The 14,520-nt window shown below is 46.8% G+C and overlaps 1 protein-coding gene and 1 pseudogene across 8 annotated transcripts in view; one reads left to right on the forward strand and one right to left on the reverse strand.

The window, feature by feature from the left end:
* The window catches only part of RAD9A (RAD9 checkpoint clamp component A), a 94,618-nt gene extending 83,974 nt beyond the window's left edge, over nt 1–10,644 (reverse strand). For 2 of the 8 annotated variants that reach the window (XM_006171294.3, XM_006171299.3), the window contains exons 1-2: nt 10,419–10,644; nt 5,271–5,420 (exon numbers count right to left, since the gene is read on the reverse strand). In XM_006171294.3, the coding sequence (XP_006171356.1) occupies nt 5,271–5,325 (55 nt within the window). In that variant the 5' untranslated portion in view covers nt 5,326–5,420; nt 10,419–10,644. Of the gene's footprint in view, nt 1–5,270; nt 5,421–10,129; nt 10,254–10,418 lie in introns of those variants that run through there. The other 6 variants (XM_006171296.2, XM_014585311.2, XM_006171297.2 and 3 more) reach the window with 6 other exon arrangements.
* A 3,386-nt stretch (nt 10,645–14,030) lies between these two features.
* The window catches only part of LOC102480747 (40S ribosomal protein S2 pseudogene), a 19,612-nt pseudogene continuing 19,122 nt past the window's right edge, over nt 14,031–14,520 (forward strand).

Below are 14,520 nucleotides of genomic sequence, written 5' to 3' on the forward strand. Positions count from 1 at the left end.
AAAATAGTGATGATGACTGCATAACATTGTCAATGTACCTAATACCACAATTGAACGCTTTGAAATGGCTAAAATAGGCCAAGCAATGGTGAGTATCACTGCACAGTGGCTGAGGCTGCATGAAAGGCTGACATTTGGTTTCCAGTCCAACATAAACAGACTGGGTGCAGTAGCTTGTATCTGGTTTTAGCCAAAAGAAGACCAGAACAGGAGAACTGAGATATGGTGAGACCTTGTCAAAAATCTCTCTCTCTCCCTCCTTATGCTCTCTCTCTCTAAAAAAATGGGGGGCTAAAATAGTAAGTTTTAGGTTATGTATAATAATTATTTCATTTTATTTATTATTTTTAAATTTGCTATAGGGCACGTGTGCTCACCAGAGAGAGACACAGAGAGAGGAAAAGAAAGCAAACTGCCAGATCCAGGATAGGAACCACAGCCAGCCATGTGGGAATCTAACTTTTTTTGGGGGGAGAGGTTTTTGCTATAGGGCGTGTGTGCTCACCAGAAAGATGGAAAGACAGAGAGATAGGAAGTTGCAAATCACTCCCCAGGGGGTATGGCCATGCCACAATCCCTTCTCCTTCATTCCCCTCTCAGGATCTTGGGCACGCACGCACACATGCCTGGTGTGAGTTTAAGCCACCAGGTTCGGGACTTGAACCACGGTTGGCTACATGGGAGTCCAGTGATAGCCATTATGCCAACAGCTGGTCCCAGGAATCTAACATTTTTAACTGCCACCCTACCTGCTGGCCCCTAGGTTATATATATTTTACCATAATTCTTTTTTTTAAAAAAATATTGTGGCTGGGACCAGCAATTAGTGTAATGGCTATGTTGCTGGACTCCCATGTAGCCAACCGTGGTTCAAGTCCCGAACCTGGTGGCTTAAACTCACACCAGGCATGTGTGCGTGCGTGCCCAAGATCCTGAGAGGGGAATGAAGGAGAAGGGATTGTGGCGTGGCCATCCCCTCTGGGGGGTGATTTCTCGTTTTCTGTCTCTCTGTCGCTCTCTGTCTGGCGAGTGCATGTGCCCTATAGCAAAAACCTCTTCAAAAAAAAAAATTGTGGTTATGTAGGATAATGTTTTATTTTATTTTTTAAAAAGAATTATTATTTTATTTAACTTCTTTATTTTAATTTTGACCAGAGAAAGGCAGAGCAAGAGAGAGAGAGAGAGGGAAAGTAGAAAGGAAGCCACCAGGTCTGGGACTCAAACCGTGGTGAGCCTTGTGGGAGTCCAGTGCCCTTAACCACCATACTATCTGCCAGCCTCAGGATAATGTTTTTTATTATTAGGAGATAGAGACCAAAAGTTTTAGGAGTGAAGTGTCATAGTGCCTACAATTTATTTTTAGTGTGTACTATTCTTTCAACTTCTGTGTAGGTCTCAAATTTTTCAAAATAAAAAGAAAGGGAGGCCAGCAAGTGGTGTAGTGGTTACATCACTGGACTCCCCACACTGCTGACAGCAGTTCAAGTCCTGAGCCTAGTGGCTTGAAAATCACACTGGGCACATGTGTGAGTGCACATGTCCAAGATCCTGAGAAGAAAATGGAGGAGAAGGCATTGTGGCATGGCCATCCTCCCAGGGGGTGATTTCTCACTTTCCCTCTCCCCGTCTCTGTATCTTTCTCTTTCCAGTGAGTGCACACACCCTAAAGCAAAAACCTCTTTTAAAAAAAAGTTAAAAAATAGAAAGTACAGGGCCAACCCCATAATAAAGTAGTTAGCCCTATGCATAAAGAGCTGAATCCCACATGGCTGACCACGGTTTGGGTCCCAGCCCCACTGGCTTGAAAAACATGCTTTGTGAGGGATGATCAGAATTTGGTAACTCATGAAACGTGAAAGGTAAGAGTTATCACTCTGAGGTTTACACCTGGATATGGGGGACTAGTGGTAATAGGATGTGGAAGAATAAAAGGAAATTGAAAAGTTAGCAGGAGGGACTGGTTTGGAGCTTAAGACTCAGAAAGAGAAACTGTAAGAGAAAACAATAAGTTTAGTTTTATCTTAGCTTTCTTGTTACATGGATCCTTCATAGGGATCCCTCAGATTCAAACAGAGCTCAACCAGAAAAAGAATTATCCTTCCAAGGCTGGTTCTTGTACCAGACCAGCTTCACCTGGCCCCACAAACCATTCCCAGAGAACATCCTGCATTTACAGCTACCTGAGGCTCTTGGTGCCTCTAGTTCTTTTCTGGTGGCATCCCTTCAACCTAATTGCATTCCATCTAGCCTCTGCATATTTGCATATTTCCTAATCTGCTTGCCCTTTAACTTTTTGTTGTTGTTGTTGAGGTTTTTGCCTTTGGGAGCATGTGCTGGCAGTCAAGAGACAAGAGACAGTGAGAAAGAAAGTGAGAAATCACTCCTGGAGGGGAGGATTGCCATGCTGCAATCCCATCTCCTCCACTGTCCTCCTGGGATCTTGGGCACGCACACACACCTGGCCTAGGTTTCATGCCATGGAGTCCAGAGCTCAAACCACAGCAGTCCATGTAGTCCAGGGACATAACTACTATGGCATCTGCTGGTCCCTTTCTTTTAAGTTGCTTAATTTTATTTATCATCATCATCTTTTTTTTAGTTTGTATAAGGCACATGAGCTCACCAGAGAAAAAGTGAAAGCAAGCCACCAGGTCCAGGACTCAAACCATGGTCAGCCATGTGGGATTCCTGTGCTTTAACCACCACACCACCTGCTGGCCCCACCCTTCATCTTTGATAAGGAAAGGAGAACCAGGGGTATGTATCCAGGAGCATACATCCTGCAACACATAGGCCAAAACGGGTGCTCAAGTGTAAGTAGGTCAGGCAAGGGTATGTGCCCTGTGGTGAACAGCTGTTGCTGGCACTACCAGTGGGATACAGAGGAGGGAAGTGGGAATAAATGAATGAACAAGGCTGAGGTGGAGGATGAGCCTGGAGCAGGATGGTGGGTAGATCAGGGAACCACCTGTAGCTCTTGCCACAGTGATAACATGCAGGCTCTGCTCTAGGCCAGCCCCGTCCACCATATGGAATACCCAGCAGTACTCAGTAGGGGGAATCTCTGCTTACCAGTTCAGGCATCCCCTGACTGTGAGATAATCCAATCCCCATGGTACTCAGTTTCTCTCCCAATTTCCCATTTCTGTGTTGAAAATAAGAACTTTGGGGGTCAGCAGGTGCCATGGTGGTTAAGGCACTGGACACTCCCACATGGCCGACCATGGTTTGAGTTCCGGATCTGGTGGCTTGCTTTCTCACTTTTCTTCTGTGTGTCTTTCTCTGGTCAAATGAAAATGAATGAATGAATAAATAAAATTAAATATAAATAAATAAACATAAAAAAATAAGAACTTTGGTTTGACAGGAGTGAGGACATTCTGAGAAGACAGAGTTCAGCTCAAGTAGAAACATTTGGGATGATGAGATCACCAAACTGGACAGAGGTGGAGAAGGCATCTAAATGAAATACCAGTGAAGGTGAAGGGTGTAAAGAAGGTCTCTTGAAGGCCCTCATAGGATGGAAGTTGGTCCACCAAACCAAGAAATGAGCTGGGAGCAGTTTGTGCTACCTAGGGAAACAGGCAGCTGCTATCCTAGGCAAACCTGATCTGGTGGCTTGCTTTCTCACTTTTCTTCTGTGTGTCTTTCTCTGGTCAAATGAAAATGAATGAATGAATAAATAAAATTAAATATAAATAAATAAACATAAAAAAATAAAATAAGAACTTTGGTTTGACAGGAGTGAGGACATTCTGAGAAGACAGAGTTCAGCTCAAGTAGAAACATTTGGGATGATGAGATCACCAAACTGGACAGAGGTGGAGAAGGCATCTAAATGAAATACCAGTGAAGGTGAAGGGTGTAAAGAAGGTCTCTTGAAGGCCCTCATAGGATGGAAGTTGGTCCACCAAACCAAGAAATGAGCTGGGAGCAGTTTGTGCTACCTAGGGAAACAGGCAGCTGCTATCCTAGGCAAACCTGCCCATCTACAGGCCTTCTCAGGCCATATGAAGATAAATTCTCTAGGATACATATAATTAGTTCCCTCTTCTCACTCTAGCCTTTATAGTCAACCTACTTCACCCAAAGCTGGATGGCATTACTACTCAGACCAAACTCACCCAGCAAACTTTTGCTAATTTCCCTTCCCATCCAGTGGGGGAACAGCTTTCCAAGTCTTTTCTTTTTTAAAGAATTATTTATTTAGAGACCAGCAGGTGGCATAATAGCTACATCACTGGACTTCCATGTAGTCGACCATGGTTCGAGTCCTGGACCTGGTGACTTAAACTCATGCTGGGCGCATGTGCGTGCATGCCCAAGATCCTGAGAAGAGAATAGAGGAGAAGGGATTGAGGGATGACCATCCCCTTCGGAAGGATGACTTCTCACTTTCTATCTCTCTGTCTCTGTTTTTCTGGCGAGCACACACACCCTATAGCAAAAACCTCCCCTCCTGCCAAAAAAATATTTATTTATTTATTATTATTTTTTAATTTGCTGTAGGTCATGTGCACTCACCAGAGAGACAGAGAGAGAAAGTGAGGAAGCAAGCTGCCTGGTCTAAGACTAAACCCACGGTTGGCCATGTAGGAGTCCAGTGCCCCAACCACCACACTACTTGCTGCTGCCAGTTTTCCTCATCTTGGTCCTCTCGTCCAGGTACAGAATCCCCTAATTATCCCAGCTATTCAGGGTGCCAACCAGGGAGAAGATAAACCTGGCAGGATTAAAGGGAGGGGCATCCACGGGAACAAGTCAGTAGCTAGTGAGGACATGAAAGTGACTGTTCAAATTGTCTGAACACACAAGCTGGGCTGGAATGGGAAATTGAGGAAAATGAACAGAAAATTCTATCTAAAGTGGGAAAGATGGAGAGTCTGAGTTGAGTTTCAGGTGAGCCTAGGCCCATGGATGCACCAGTAGGCAGACAGCTTCCCTTCAGTGATAACGGATGGTGGAAAAAATCACTGGTCTCAATGCCATCATTTAGCTCTTTGGTCTATAAGCTAAAAATATGGATGCCTCATATGGAAAAGTCAAAGTTGTAATACAAGACCTTCCAGCTGTTGTTGGGATGAGATGATGTGTAATGACAGTGTTCTGCAAACTGCAAAGAACCTAACACTCCTGAAGTAGGCTGACATAAGCCTCTCTGGTAGGCACTGAGCTATCATAATCACCTCTCATTGTCAGACCTGAAGTTTCTAAGGCTTCACATGGCATTCAGCTACAAAGGCATCCTGACACACTCTACTGACACTTACCTGTAGCCGGTGGATGCAGGACAGAGAGGAAAAGCCGGGTTCCAGGTGGGAACATGGACTGTTAGAAAGATGATGTAACAACTCACCTTGGATGGCATCTCCAGATAAAGGAGCATTTGCAGCCCCTATAAGTTCTGCACCATCCCATACCTAGGGACAAAAAAAGGCAATCAATTGTGCTCTATCCCCTCCTCTGGTTGTACCCATTTAACCTCTCCCAAGCTGCCTTGTTCTGAAGATGACTGCAACCTCAGCATAGCATTCCAGTGGGAGTCTAGACCTTGGATGAGTTAAACAGGACCTAGAAGGATTTGTCCCTGTCCTCAAGTCATTCTCTTTTCAACCTCTACTTGTGCCCTCCTCAAGAGATACCTCCATTCTAGGTTCTGAGGTAATTCTCTCCTCCATGGGTCACCAGAAATCTATCTCTGAGGGGCCTATTTCAGTGCTAGCTCCTGGCATAGGTTCAGTCCTTGGTAGGACCAGAGAAGGGTAGGTTGCCAGAGTCAGCTGGAAGATGGTGCTAAAACCAATTTCATTCCTTTGCAGCATCTATAGGACTTGGCAATCTGTTGGCATGGTGAACATAGCTCCCCTCACCCCTACGTGGGTCAACAAAGTGGAAGAAATGTGCTTGGGGGCCCACCACTGTGACATAGCAGTAATACAAGTGCCCTGCGAAGTTGGAAGCCATGGGACCAGCAGTTAGCGTAATGGCTATGTCGCTGGACTCCCACGTAGTCAACCGTGGTTCGAGTTCCGGACCCAGTGGCTTAAACTCACACCGAGCGTGTGTGCATGCGTGCCCAAGATCCCAAGAAGAGAATGGAGGAGAAGGGATTGCGGCGTGGCCATCCCCCCTGGGGGGTGATTTCTCGCTTTCTCTCTGTCTCTCTCTGTCTGTCTGGTGAGCGCACACGCACTATAGCAAAAACCTCTCAAAACAAACAAACAAACAAACAAACAAAACCAGACAAAGTTGGAAGCCATGTGGCTGACTGTGGGTTCAGATCTGCAGGTCAGCTTGAAGACATGCTAGGTGTGTGTCGGGGGGACACTCAAGATCCTGAGGAACAGGAGGGCTGGGGAAGAGAGATTGTGGCATGAGGAAATCCTGTCAAAGGTGCTTTTCTCTCTAGCTGGCACATGCATTTTCTTTCTAAGGATTATTTATTGAATTAATTCAATTTATTATTATTATTTTAATTTGACCAGACAGAGACTGAGAGAAAGGGAAAGCAAGAAAGCAAGCTGCCAGATCCAGGACTCGAACCAGTTAGCCATGTGGGAATCCAGCGCCTTTAACTACCACACCACCTGCTGGCCCCCTACACATGCACTCTATACCAAAAAAGAGAGAGAGAGAGAGAGAAAGAAGAAAATGTCCATGGAAAGAAGTGGGTCGTAGAAAAAAAGCCAAAACTTGACACCAGAGCCAAAGGAATATCCATTACTGGTACTTAAGACTGCTTCAAGATACCATGCTTCCGTTTTCTCCCCTTGTGAGTCTTCACCTCAATTCCAGGGAAGGAGGTTCACAAACCCTCCTATCCATTTATGAGACATTGCTCATTGTGCTCTCAGCTGGCTGGTACTCTGTTATATGTCAATAACAGGGAGCCAGCAGATGGCCTAGCAGTTACATCGCTGAACTCCCACTTGGCCGACTGCGGTTTGAGTCCTGGACCCCTTGGCTTGAAAATCACACCAGGCACATGTGCGTGTGTGCCCAAGATCCCAGGAGGAGAATGGAGAAGGGATTACAGAGTGACTATCCTCCCTGAAGGGTGATTTCTCACTTTCCCTCTCACTGCCTCTCTCTCTCCCAGGTGAGCACACTAAGGCGAAAAGTAAAATGTCAACCACGTGGCCCTTGCCCATTCATCATCTGTCCATTCACATTTTTCTCCTAAAAGAATGGCTGTCAGAGGGCATTTGAGTCTGGGCCACCTAATAATGCAGTGGGTAAGGAAGCTGGATCCCACATAGTCAACTGCACGGATCAAATCCTAGACTGAGTAGCTTGAAAAACATAGTGTGTGTGTGTGAAGTCATCCCCTAAGGGGTGCTTTCTCACTCTCTCTCTCTGCCTCTCTCCAATGAGCACATGTGCCTTATGGCAAACTAAAAACCAAACAAACAAAACAGTAGGAATGCATCATTTCAGGGTAAATATAAGCAGATTCAGGGCTTTATTATTCAAATAAATCCCACTGGGGAAAAAAGGGCGGGGCTGTGCCTGTGAGTCTAATCAAAAAGCCTCAGGTCGTCCAGAGACCACAGCTTTTGGTTTCTGTAGGAATCTCATAGCCTCTTTTCATTCACTAATTTACTAAGTGCCAAGTATGTGCCCAGTGAGGATGTAAAACACTGATCAAGCCTATTCCCCGTAGAGACACTTCTCCTCCAGGCATCTGGAGGCTGTGGGAGAGGTGCTCAGAATACCTTTTCCCTACTTACTGGAATATTCTCATTTTCCACAAGCTTTAAGAGGCTAAAATGTTGTCCCTGCCTCAATTCTCTCACTCTGTTCTCTCAGGGCTACTCCTGCTTCATTCATCACAGCACAGTTACCTGGACTTCTCTTATAACACAGCACTTTCTACTTGAATTATATGTGTTTTCTTGCATAATTGACCTTGTAGACTATACCCTGTGTTTCTTGAGGTCAAAGATTGTCTTATACATTGTCATATTCCCAAGAACACCCAGCACAACACCATGTACACACCATGTACTCAAAAAACACACATAGAGTAATACAGTTTCCATATAAAGACATCTGTTGAATGAATGAAGGCTTGTTTGTGAAGCTACTGGGAGTTTTCAGATTTAAAATATATACCCTTTTTTTTTTTTAATGGAGCGGTTTTTGCCATAGGGCGCGTGTGCTCGCCAGAGAGACAGAGAGAGACATAGAGACAGAAAGCGAGAAATCACCCCCCTCTGTCTGTCTGGTGAGCGCACACACCCTATAGCAAAAAAAACTCCATAGGAAACAAACAAAAAACAAAAAAAACACACATAGAGTAATACAGTTTCCATATAAAGACATCTGTTGAATGAATGAAGGCTTGTTTGTGAAGCTACTGGGAGTTTTCAGATTTAAAATATATACACTTTTTTTTTTTTAATGGAGAGGTTTTTGCCATAGGGCGCGTGTGCTCGCCAGAGAGACAGAGAGAGACAGAAAGCGAGAAATCACCCCCCAGGAGGGATGGCCACGCCGCAATCCCTTCTCCTCCATTCTCTTCTTGGGATCTTGGGCACGCACACACACACGCTCGGCGTGAGTTTTAAGCCACCAGGTCTGGGACGCGAACCGCGGTCGACTACGTGGGAGTCCAGTGACATAGCCATTATGCTAACTGCTGGTCCCAAAAATATATACACATTTTTATCACCAATGTAAAACTTTTGGGGACAGAAGGTGGCGTGGAGGTTAAGGCGGCTGGATTCCACATGGTCAACTTTTTACAGTTGGCCCTGGCAGCTTGAAAATCAAAAAGGGCATGTGCATTCCCAAAATCCAGAGAGAATGGAGAAGGGATTGTGGTATGGCCATCCTCCCTGGGGGGATATCTCACTTTCCCTGTCTCTCTCTGGCCAGTGCATGCGCACTATAGCAAGCAAACTAAAACACAAAAACAAAAACTTCTTGCTGACTCTTTATCAGAAATGAGATAAGGAGCTGGGAATTGGGATGCTTCCTATATGCAAGCCCTGGGCTAAAAATTTACATGCATTCTCTCATTTAATCTTTTTCTCTCATTTAATCTTCAAATCCTTGAGGTAATACTATCAAAAAATACAACAGAAATCCCTTTCTTCTTATAATTGGTTTGCTTTTTTTTTTTTTTTTTTGGAGAGGTTTTTGCTATAGGGCATGTGCGGTCGCCAGAAAGACAGAGAGAGAGAGACAGAAAGCGAGAAACCACCCCCCAGGGGGATGGTCACCCCACAATCCCTTCTCTTCCATTCTCCTCTTGGGATCTTGAACACGCACGTACACGTGCCTGGCTTGAGTTCAAGCCACTAGGTCCGGGAAACAAACCACTGTCAACTACATGGGAATCCAGCAACATAGCCATTATGCTAACTGCTGGTCTCGTAACTGGTTTGCTTTAAGGGGCAATCAATTCAGTAGTATGATTAATTTTCACAAAGGAAAAGGGACTAGCAGATGGCATAATGGTTAGGTCGCTGGACTCCCATGCAGTTGACCCCTACTCAAGCCCCAGACCCAGTGACTTAGAACTCATGCCAGGTGAGTGTGCACGCATGCCCAAGATCCTGAGAGAATGGAGGAGGGATTGCGACATGGCCATCCCTCCCGGGGAGTGTGTGTGTGTGTGTGTGTGTGTGTGTGTGTGTCTATGTGTTTGTGATTTCTTGCTTTTTGTCTGTCTCTGGCGAGAGCACGCGGCCTACAGCAAAAATCCCTCAAAGAAAAGAAAGAAGCATCAAAAAAAGTGTTTTGTTTTGAGAGATTTTGCTCTAGGGCACGTGCGCTCACCAGAGAGACAGAAAGCGAGAAATCCACCGCCCCCACCCTCCAGATGACCACACAGCAAGTCCTTCTCTATTCTCCTCGGGACTCGCTGGGCAGCTACACGTGACTGGCACGAGTTTCAAGCTCCGCGGTCGACCATGTGGGAGTACAGCGCCTTAACCACTACGCCATCTGCTGGTCCCAGCTTTTTTTCTTTTAAGAAATAAAAATACGTCTCTATAAGAGACTTGTAGATTATTGCCTTCAACTTCATTTTACAGAGTAGGAAACTTCAGCTCAGAGAAATAGACTTGTCCCAGGTCACAGAAGGCCAGGGACTACTCCGCAAGGAAACTGCAACGGGTACCAGAATTCCAGTGCAGGTCCAATTTTACAGGAGTGGGGACTGAAATCCAGAGCGTCTAGGAGCCTCCCAGGTCCGGAATCCAAGAGGCAGAGCGGGATTCACCCCTGTGCGCTCCAGGCGGGCCTGAAGCTTCCGCCACCTTCACCTGCGGTGGGAACTATGCCCGACCGCGGCCCGCACCCAGCCGGCGCCCCTGGGTACCTAAGGGCGGCGCGCAGTCCCTCGGCTGGAGGTACTAGGTGCTAACGAAGGGCGAGCGAGGCTGCGAAGGCCAGAAGCGGGCACTGACCTCGCTGACTCGGGCCACCCAGGGCCCCTTCGCCTCAGAACGCCGAGGCTGCAGGAGCTAAAGGTCGCCAAGACGCCCAGAACTGGGGAGAGCTGGTCCCAGGAGGCAAGAGCGGCCTAGCCTCCTCCCAGTCCCGTCCCGCTCCCTCTCAACCGTCTGCAGACCCCCATCCCAGCTCCAGGGCACCGCAGGGAAAGGCAACACCTTTTTGCGCCTGGAAGCCTAGCGTTTCGGACTCTCGAAAGGGGGCGAGGTTGCCCTGGAAACTAGAAAAAGCTCTTTGCGCCTGCGCAGCAGACGCGCTAGGCACGCTGGGAAGTGTGGTTTACGGCGTGTCACTCCGAGGCTCGGCGGACTGTCGGAAGATGGCGCCCCAGCGTCGCGGTCCACTTAGACAGGCGGCATTGCTCAGAGCAGTGCCGCCTGGTCTCTTCAGTGCGGTTGATTTTGCCGTTTGACTGCTTGACCTAACGAGGGTCTGTCTGTCTTGGCTTGGAGCATGGTGGCGCCTGGGTCCCGGGACCCCTAGCCCTGACAAGCCGTGCTCGCTAGAGGGAGAGCGTTCTGAAGGCGGAACCTAGCCCGGGGTGGACCGGCTGCCCAAGGGCCGGAGTTGCTCCCCGCAGCAAATGGGCTAGACCACTCCAGATGCTAGGAGGCTCCTGTATCTGCTGGGAGTGGGGACTCCGGGAGCTGGGGTCTGGGCACTTCTGGACCCAGGGCCTGCGCTGGGCAGAACTGTGAAATCGATGTTGATTGTCATGGGCTGTAGGTGACGTGGTGTTTGGGGCCCTGGACTCTCACATGGTTGACTGTGGTTGGAGTCCCAGACATGGTGGTGTGTTTTCTTGTGTTCTCTGTCTTTCCCTCTTTGGTCAACATACATACCCTATATATTATTTAAAAATAATAATGATAGGACCAGTAGTTGGCGTAATGGCTATGTCGCTGGACTCCCATGTAGTCAACCATGGTTGGAGTCCCAGACCCCGCGGCTTAAACACCCAAGGCGCCTTTGCGTGCGTGCCCAAGATCGGAGAGGAGAATGGAGGAGAAGGGATTGCGGCGTGGCCTTCTCCCCCAGGGGGTGATTTCTTGCTTTCTGTCCCTCTGTCTCTCTCTTTTTGGCCAGCGCATGTGCCCTCTAGCAAAAACCTCTCCAACTAAACTAAACTAAACTAAAATAAAAATAATGATAATAGAGTTGAATAAATAATCTCTTATTTTTGAGAATTTTTTTTTTTGCTATAAGGCACATGTACTTGTAAAGAGACAGAGACAGAAAGCAAGAAATCATCCTCCAGGGAAGATGGCCACACAGCAATCCTTTCTCCTCCATACTCTGGGGATATTGGGCAGGTGTCCACATACACATGGTGTTGAGTTTCAAGTCACCGGGTCTGGCCGTCCAACTGAGTTGGACTACATGGAAGTCCAGCAATGAAACCGTTACACCATCTGCTGGTCCCAAATAATCCTTTTTTTTTTTTTTTAAAGGAATGTTTATTGTCCAAAAACTACCTTCTCCTCTCCTGACTTAAACTACTGGACTGAGAACTTAGAATCTGATTCAGACTCTTTTAGAAACTTACTGCAGTAATTACTGCTTTGAGCCTCAGTTTTCTTGTTTTTAAAAATTGGTGGTGATGGGACCAGCAGGTGGCGTGGTGGTTAAGGCGCTGGACACTCCCACATGGCTGACCGGGGTTCGAGTCCTGGACCTGGTGGCTTGCTTTCTCACTTTCTCTCTCTCACTCTCACCCTCTGTCTCTCTCTGATCAAATTAAAAATCAATGAATGAAAAAATAAAAAATAAATAAAATAGTTATTAAAAAAATGGTGGCGATTATGGCCGCCCTTTTCTCCCTCTGAGAGTGTTGTAAGGTGAGGACATTGATGTACAGGCTGGACAGTCCTTTAAGGACATAAAGAGGTGTTCCCATTTACACTAAATGGGTGCAACTTCTTGAAAAAAAGTTAGACATTGCCTCTTAAAATTAAAAATACACATAATGTTCGGTTTAGCAACTCTAGAAATATGCCCTACAGATTTAGTGGCCATATGTGCATAAGAAAGTATATATGCGGGTACTTGAAAAGTTTTTGGAAAAGTGGAATTAAAGTACAATTTTAGGGGGCCGGCAGGTGGCGTGGTGGTTAAGGGTGCTGGACTCCCACATGGCCGACCATGGTTTGAGTCCTGGGCCTGACAGCTTACTTTTTCTCTTTCTCTCTCTCTCTTCACTCTCTTGCTCTCTCTCTGGTCAAATTAAAATAAATAAAGTTAAATTTTTAAAGAAAGTACAAGTTTATTTTGGTGCCAAAGATTTACTAAATCTAAGCCTTTTGAGTCACTTTTCCCTGTCTGCTCAGGCCCACTCCTACTTTCAGGAATGTACTTTCACTTTTACTTAATAAACTACCTATTCTTGGGACCAGCAGTTGGCATAATAGCTGTCACTGGACTCCCAACTGTAGCTGACCACAGTTCGAGTCCTGGACCCAGTGGCTTAAACTCATGCTGGGCGCATGTGTGTGTGTGCCCAAGATCCTGAGAGGAGAATGGAGGAGAAGGGATTGCAGCGTGGCCATCCCCCCGGGGTGGGGGGGGGATGATTTCTCGCTTTCTGTCTCTCTGTCTCTGTCTGTCTTTCTGGCGAGCGCACACACCCTATAGCAAAAACCTCTCCAAAAAAATCTACCTTTTCCTTTCACTATTGGCATATTTCATTCAATTCTTTGTCCGAAATACAAATAACCTGGGTATCATCATAGAAGCCATCCAGCAATATATATTGTGCTGAGCAGCCAGGAGGAAGGCAAAAATGACAATGGCAACTCTCGCACAGAGGGAACAACTTACTCCTGTGAACCACTAAAGACTTTGACACTTCTTTTCAAAACAAAACAGACAACCAGCTGCAATATAAGCTATAAAATTACAAATGATCATACAACAGAGATATTAACTGTTTAGGACCTCGGCTGAATCCTACTGTGAGTCCTCCAACACCAATGACAGTCCTCTTCATGATACACCTCACGACTACCTCAACGACCTGCCCCTGGCCCTGCTCTCCTACCTAGATGAGATAGGGTGAGAGGTCCATGATTCCTGATAGGTAGAGCTAACGCTCCTTTTCAGCATGAAGCGGTTACAGAACACCTTCAACTCTCCAAAAAGATTTTTGAGGACCATGCCTCTCGGGAAAAATGTGGCAGGAAAAAGCTGGTAAATAGAAGCCAGAAAGGGGGCTGGAGCCTCTGCCCATGTGGCTAGGTAGGAAAACCAATCAGGGCAAAAAATTCCCCACCCAAGGTAATATAAACAGATCAGTGGGGGATGTCTAACTGATTAAGCCACATTTGATAGAGCCAATGAGATGAGAACAAGCAATGGGCCTAGCCAATGACCAACCCATTAGACCTAGATTAAAAATTATAAACCTCACGGAGTGTAACGGCAGGGGGGGGGCTCGAGTCATTCTTTTTCTGTCCACTCAGGCCCACTCCTACCTCTCAGGGGTGTACTTTCACTTTTGATAAACTATCTTTTCCTTACACTAAAAATATATTAAATCTATGAGTACTTCTTCTCCCAGAGAACACCAAATGGCGGATGATGCCAGTGCGGCGGCAGAGCCTGGAGGCCCTGGGAGTCCTGGGATAGGAGGCTGTGGAGGCTTCCGTGGAGGGTTCAGAAAAAAATCCCCGGCCCTTGGTGGGAGCCAGGGTCGTGGCCATGGAGCTTGTGGAGGCAAGGCCGAGGACAAGGAGTGGCTCCCAGTCACCAAGCTGGGCTGCCTAGTCAAAGACATGAAGACCAGATCCCTGGAGGAGATCTATCTCTTCTCCCTGCCCATCAAGGAGTCTGAGGTTATGGACTCTTTCCTGGGAGCATCTCTCAAGGATGAGGTTCTAAAGATCATGCCCATGCAGAAGCAGACGCTTGCTGGCCAGCAGACCAGGTTCAAGGCATTTGTCACCATCAGGGACTACAATGGTCATGTTGGTTTGTGAAGTGCTCCAAGGAGGTGGCCACTGCCATCCGAGGGGCCATCATCCTGGCCAAACTCTCCATTGTCCCAGTGCGGAGAGGCTA

This window comes from Tupaia chinensis, unplaced genomic scaffold (genome assembly GCF_000334495.1).
Source record: "Tupaia chinensis unplaced genomic scaffold, TupChi_1.0 Scaffold149501_1, whole genome shotgun sequence".
NCBI lineage: Eukaryota > Metazoa > Chordata > Mammalia > Scandentia > Tupaiidae > Tupaia > Tupaia belangeri.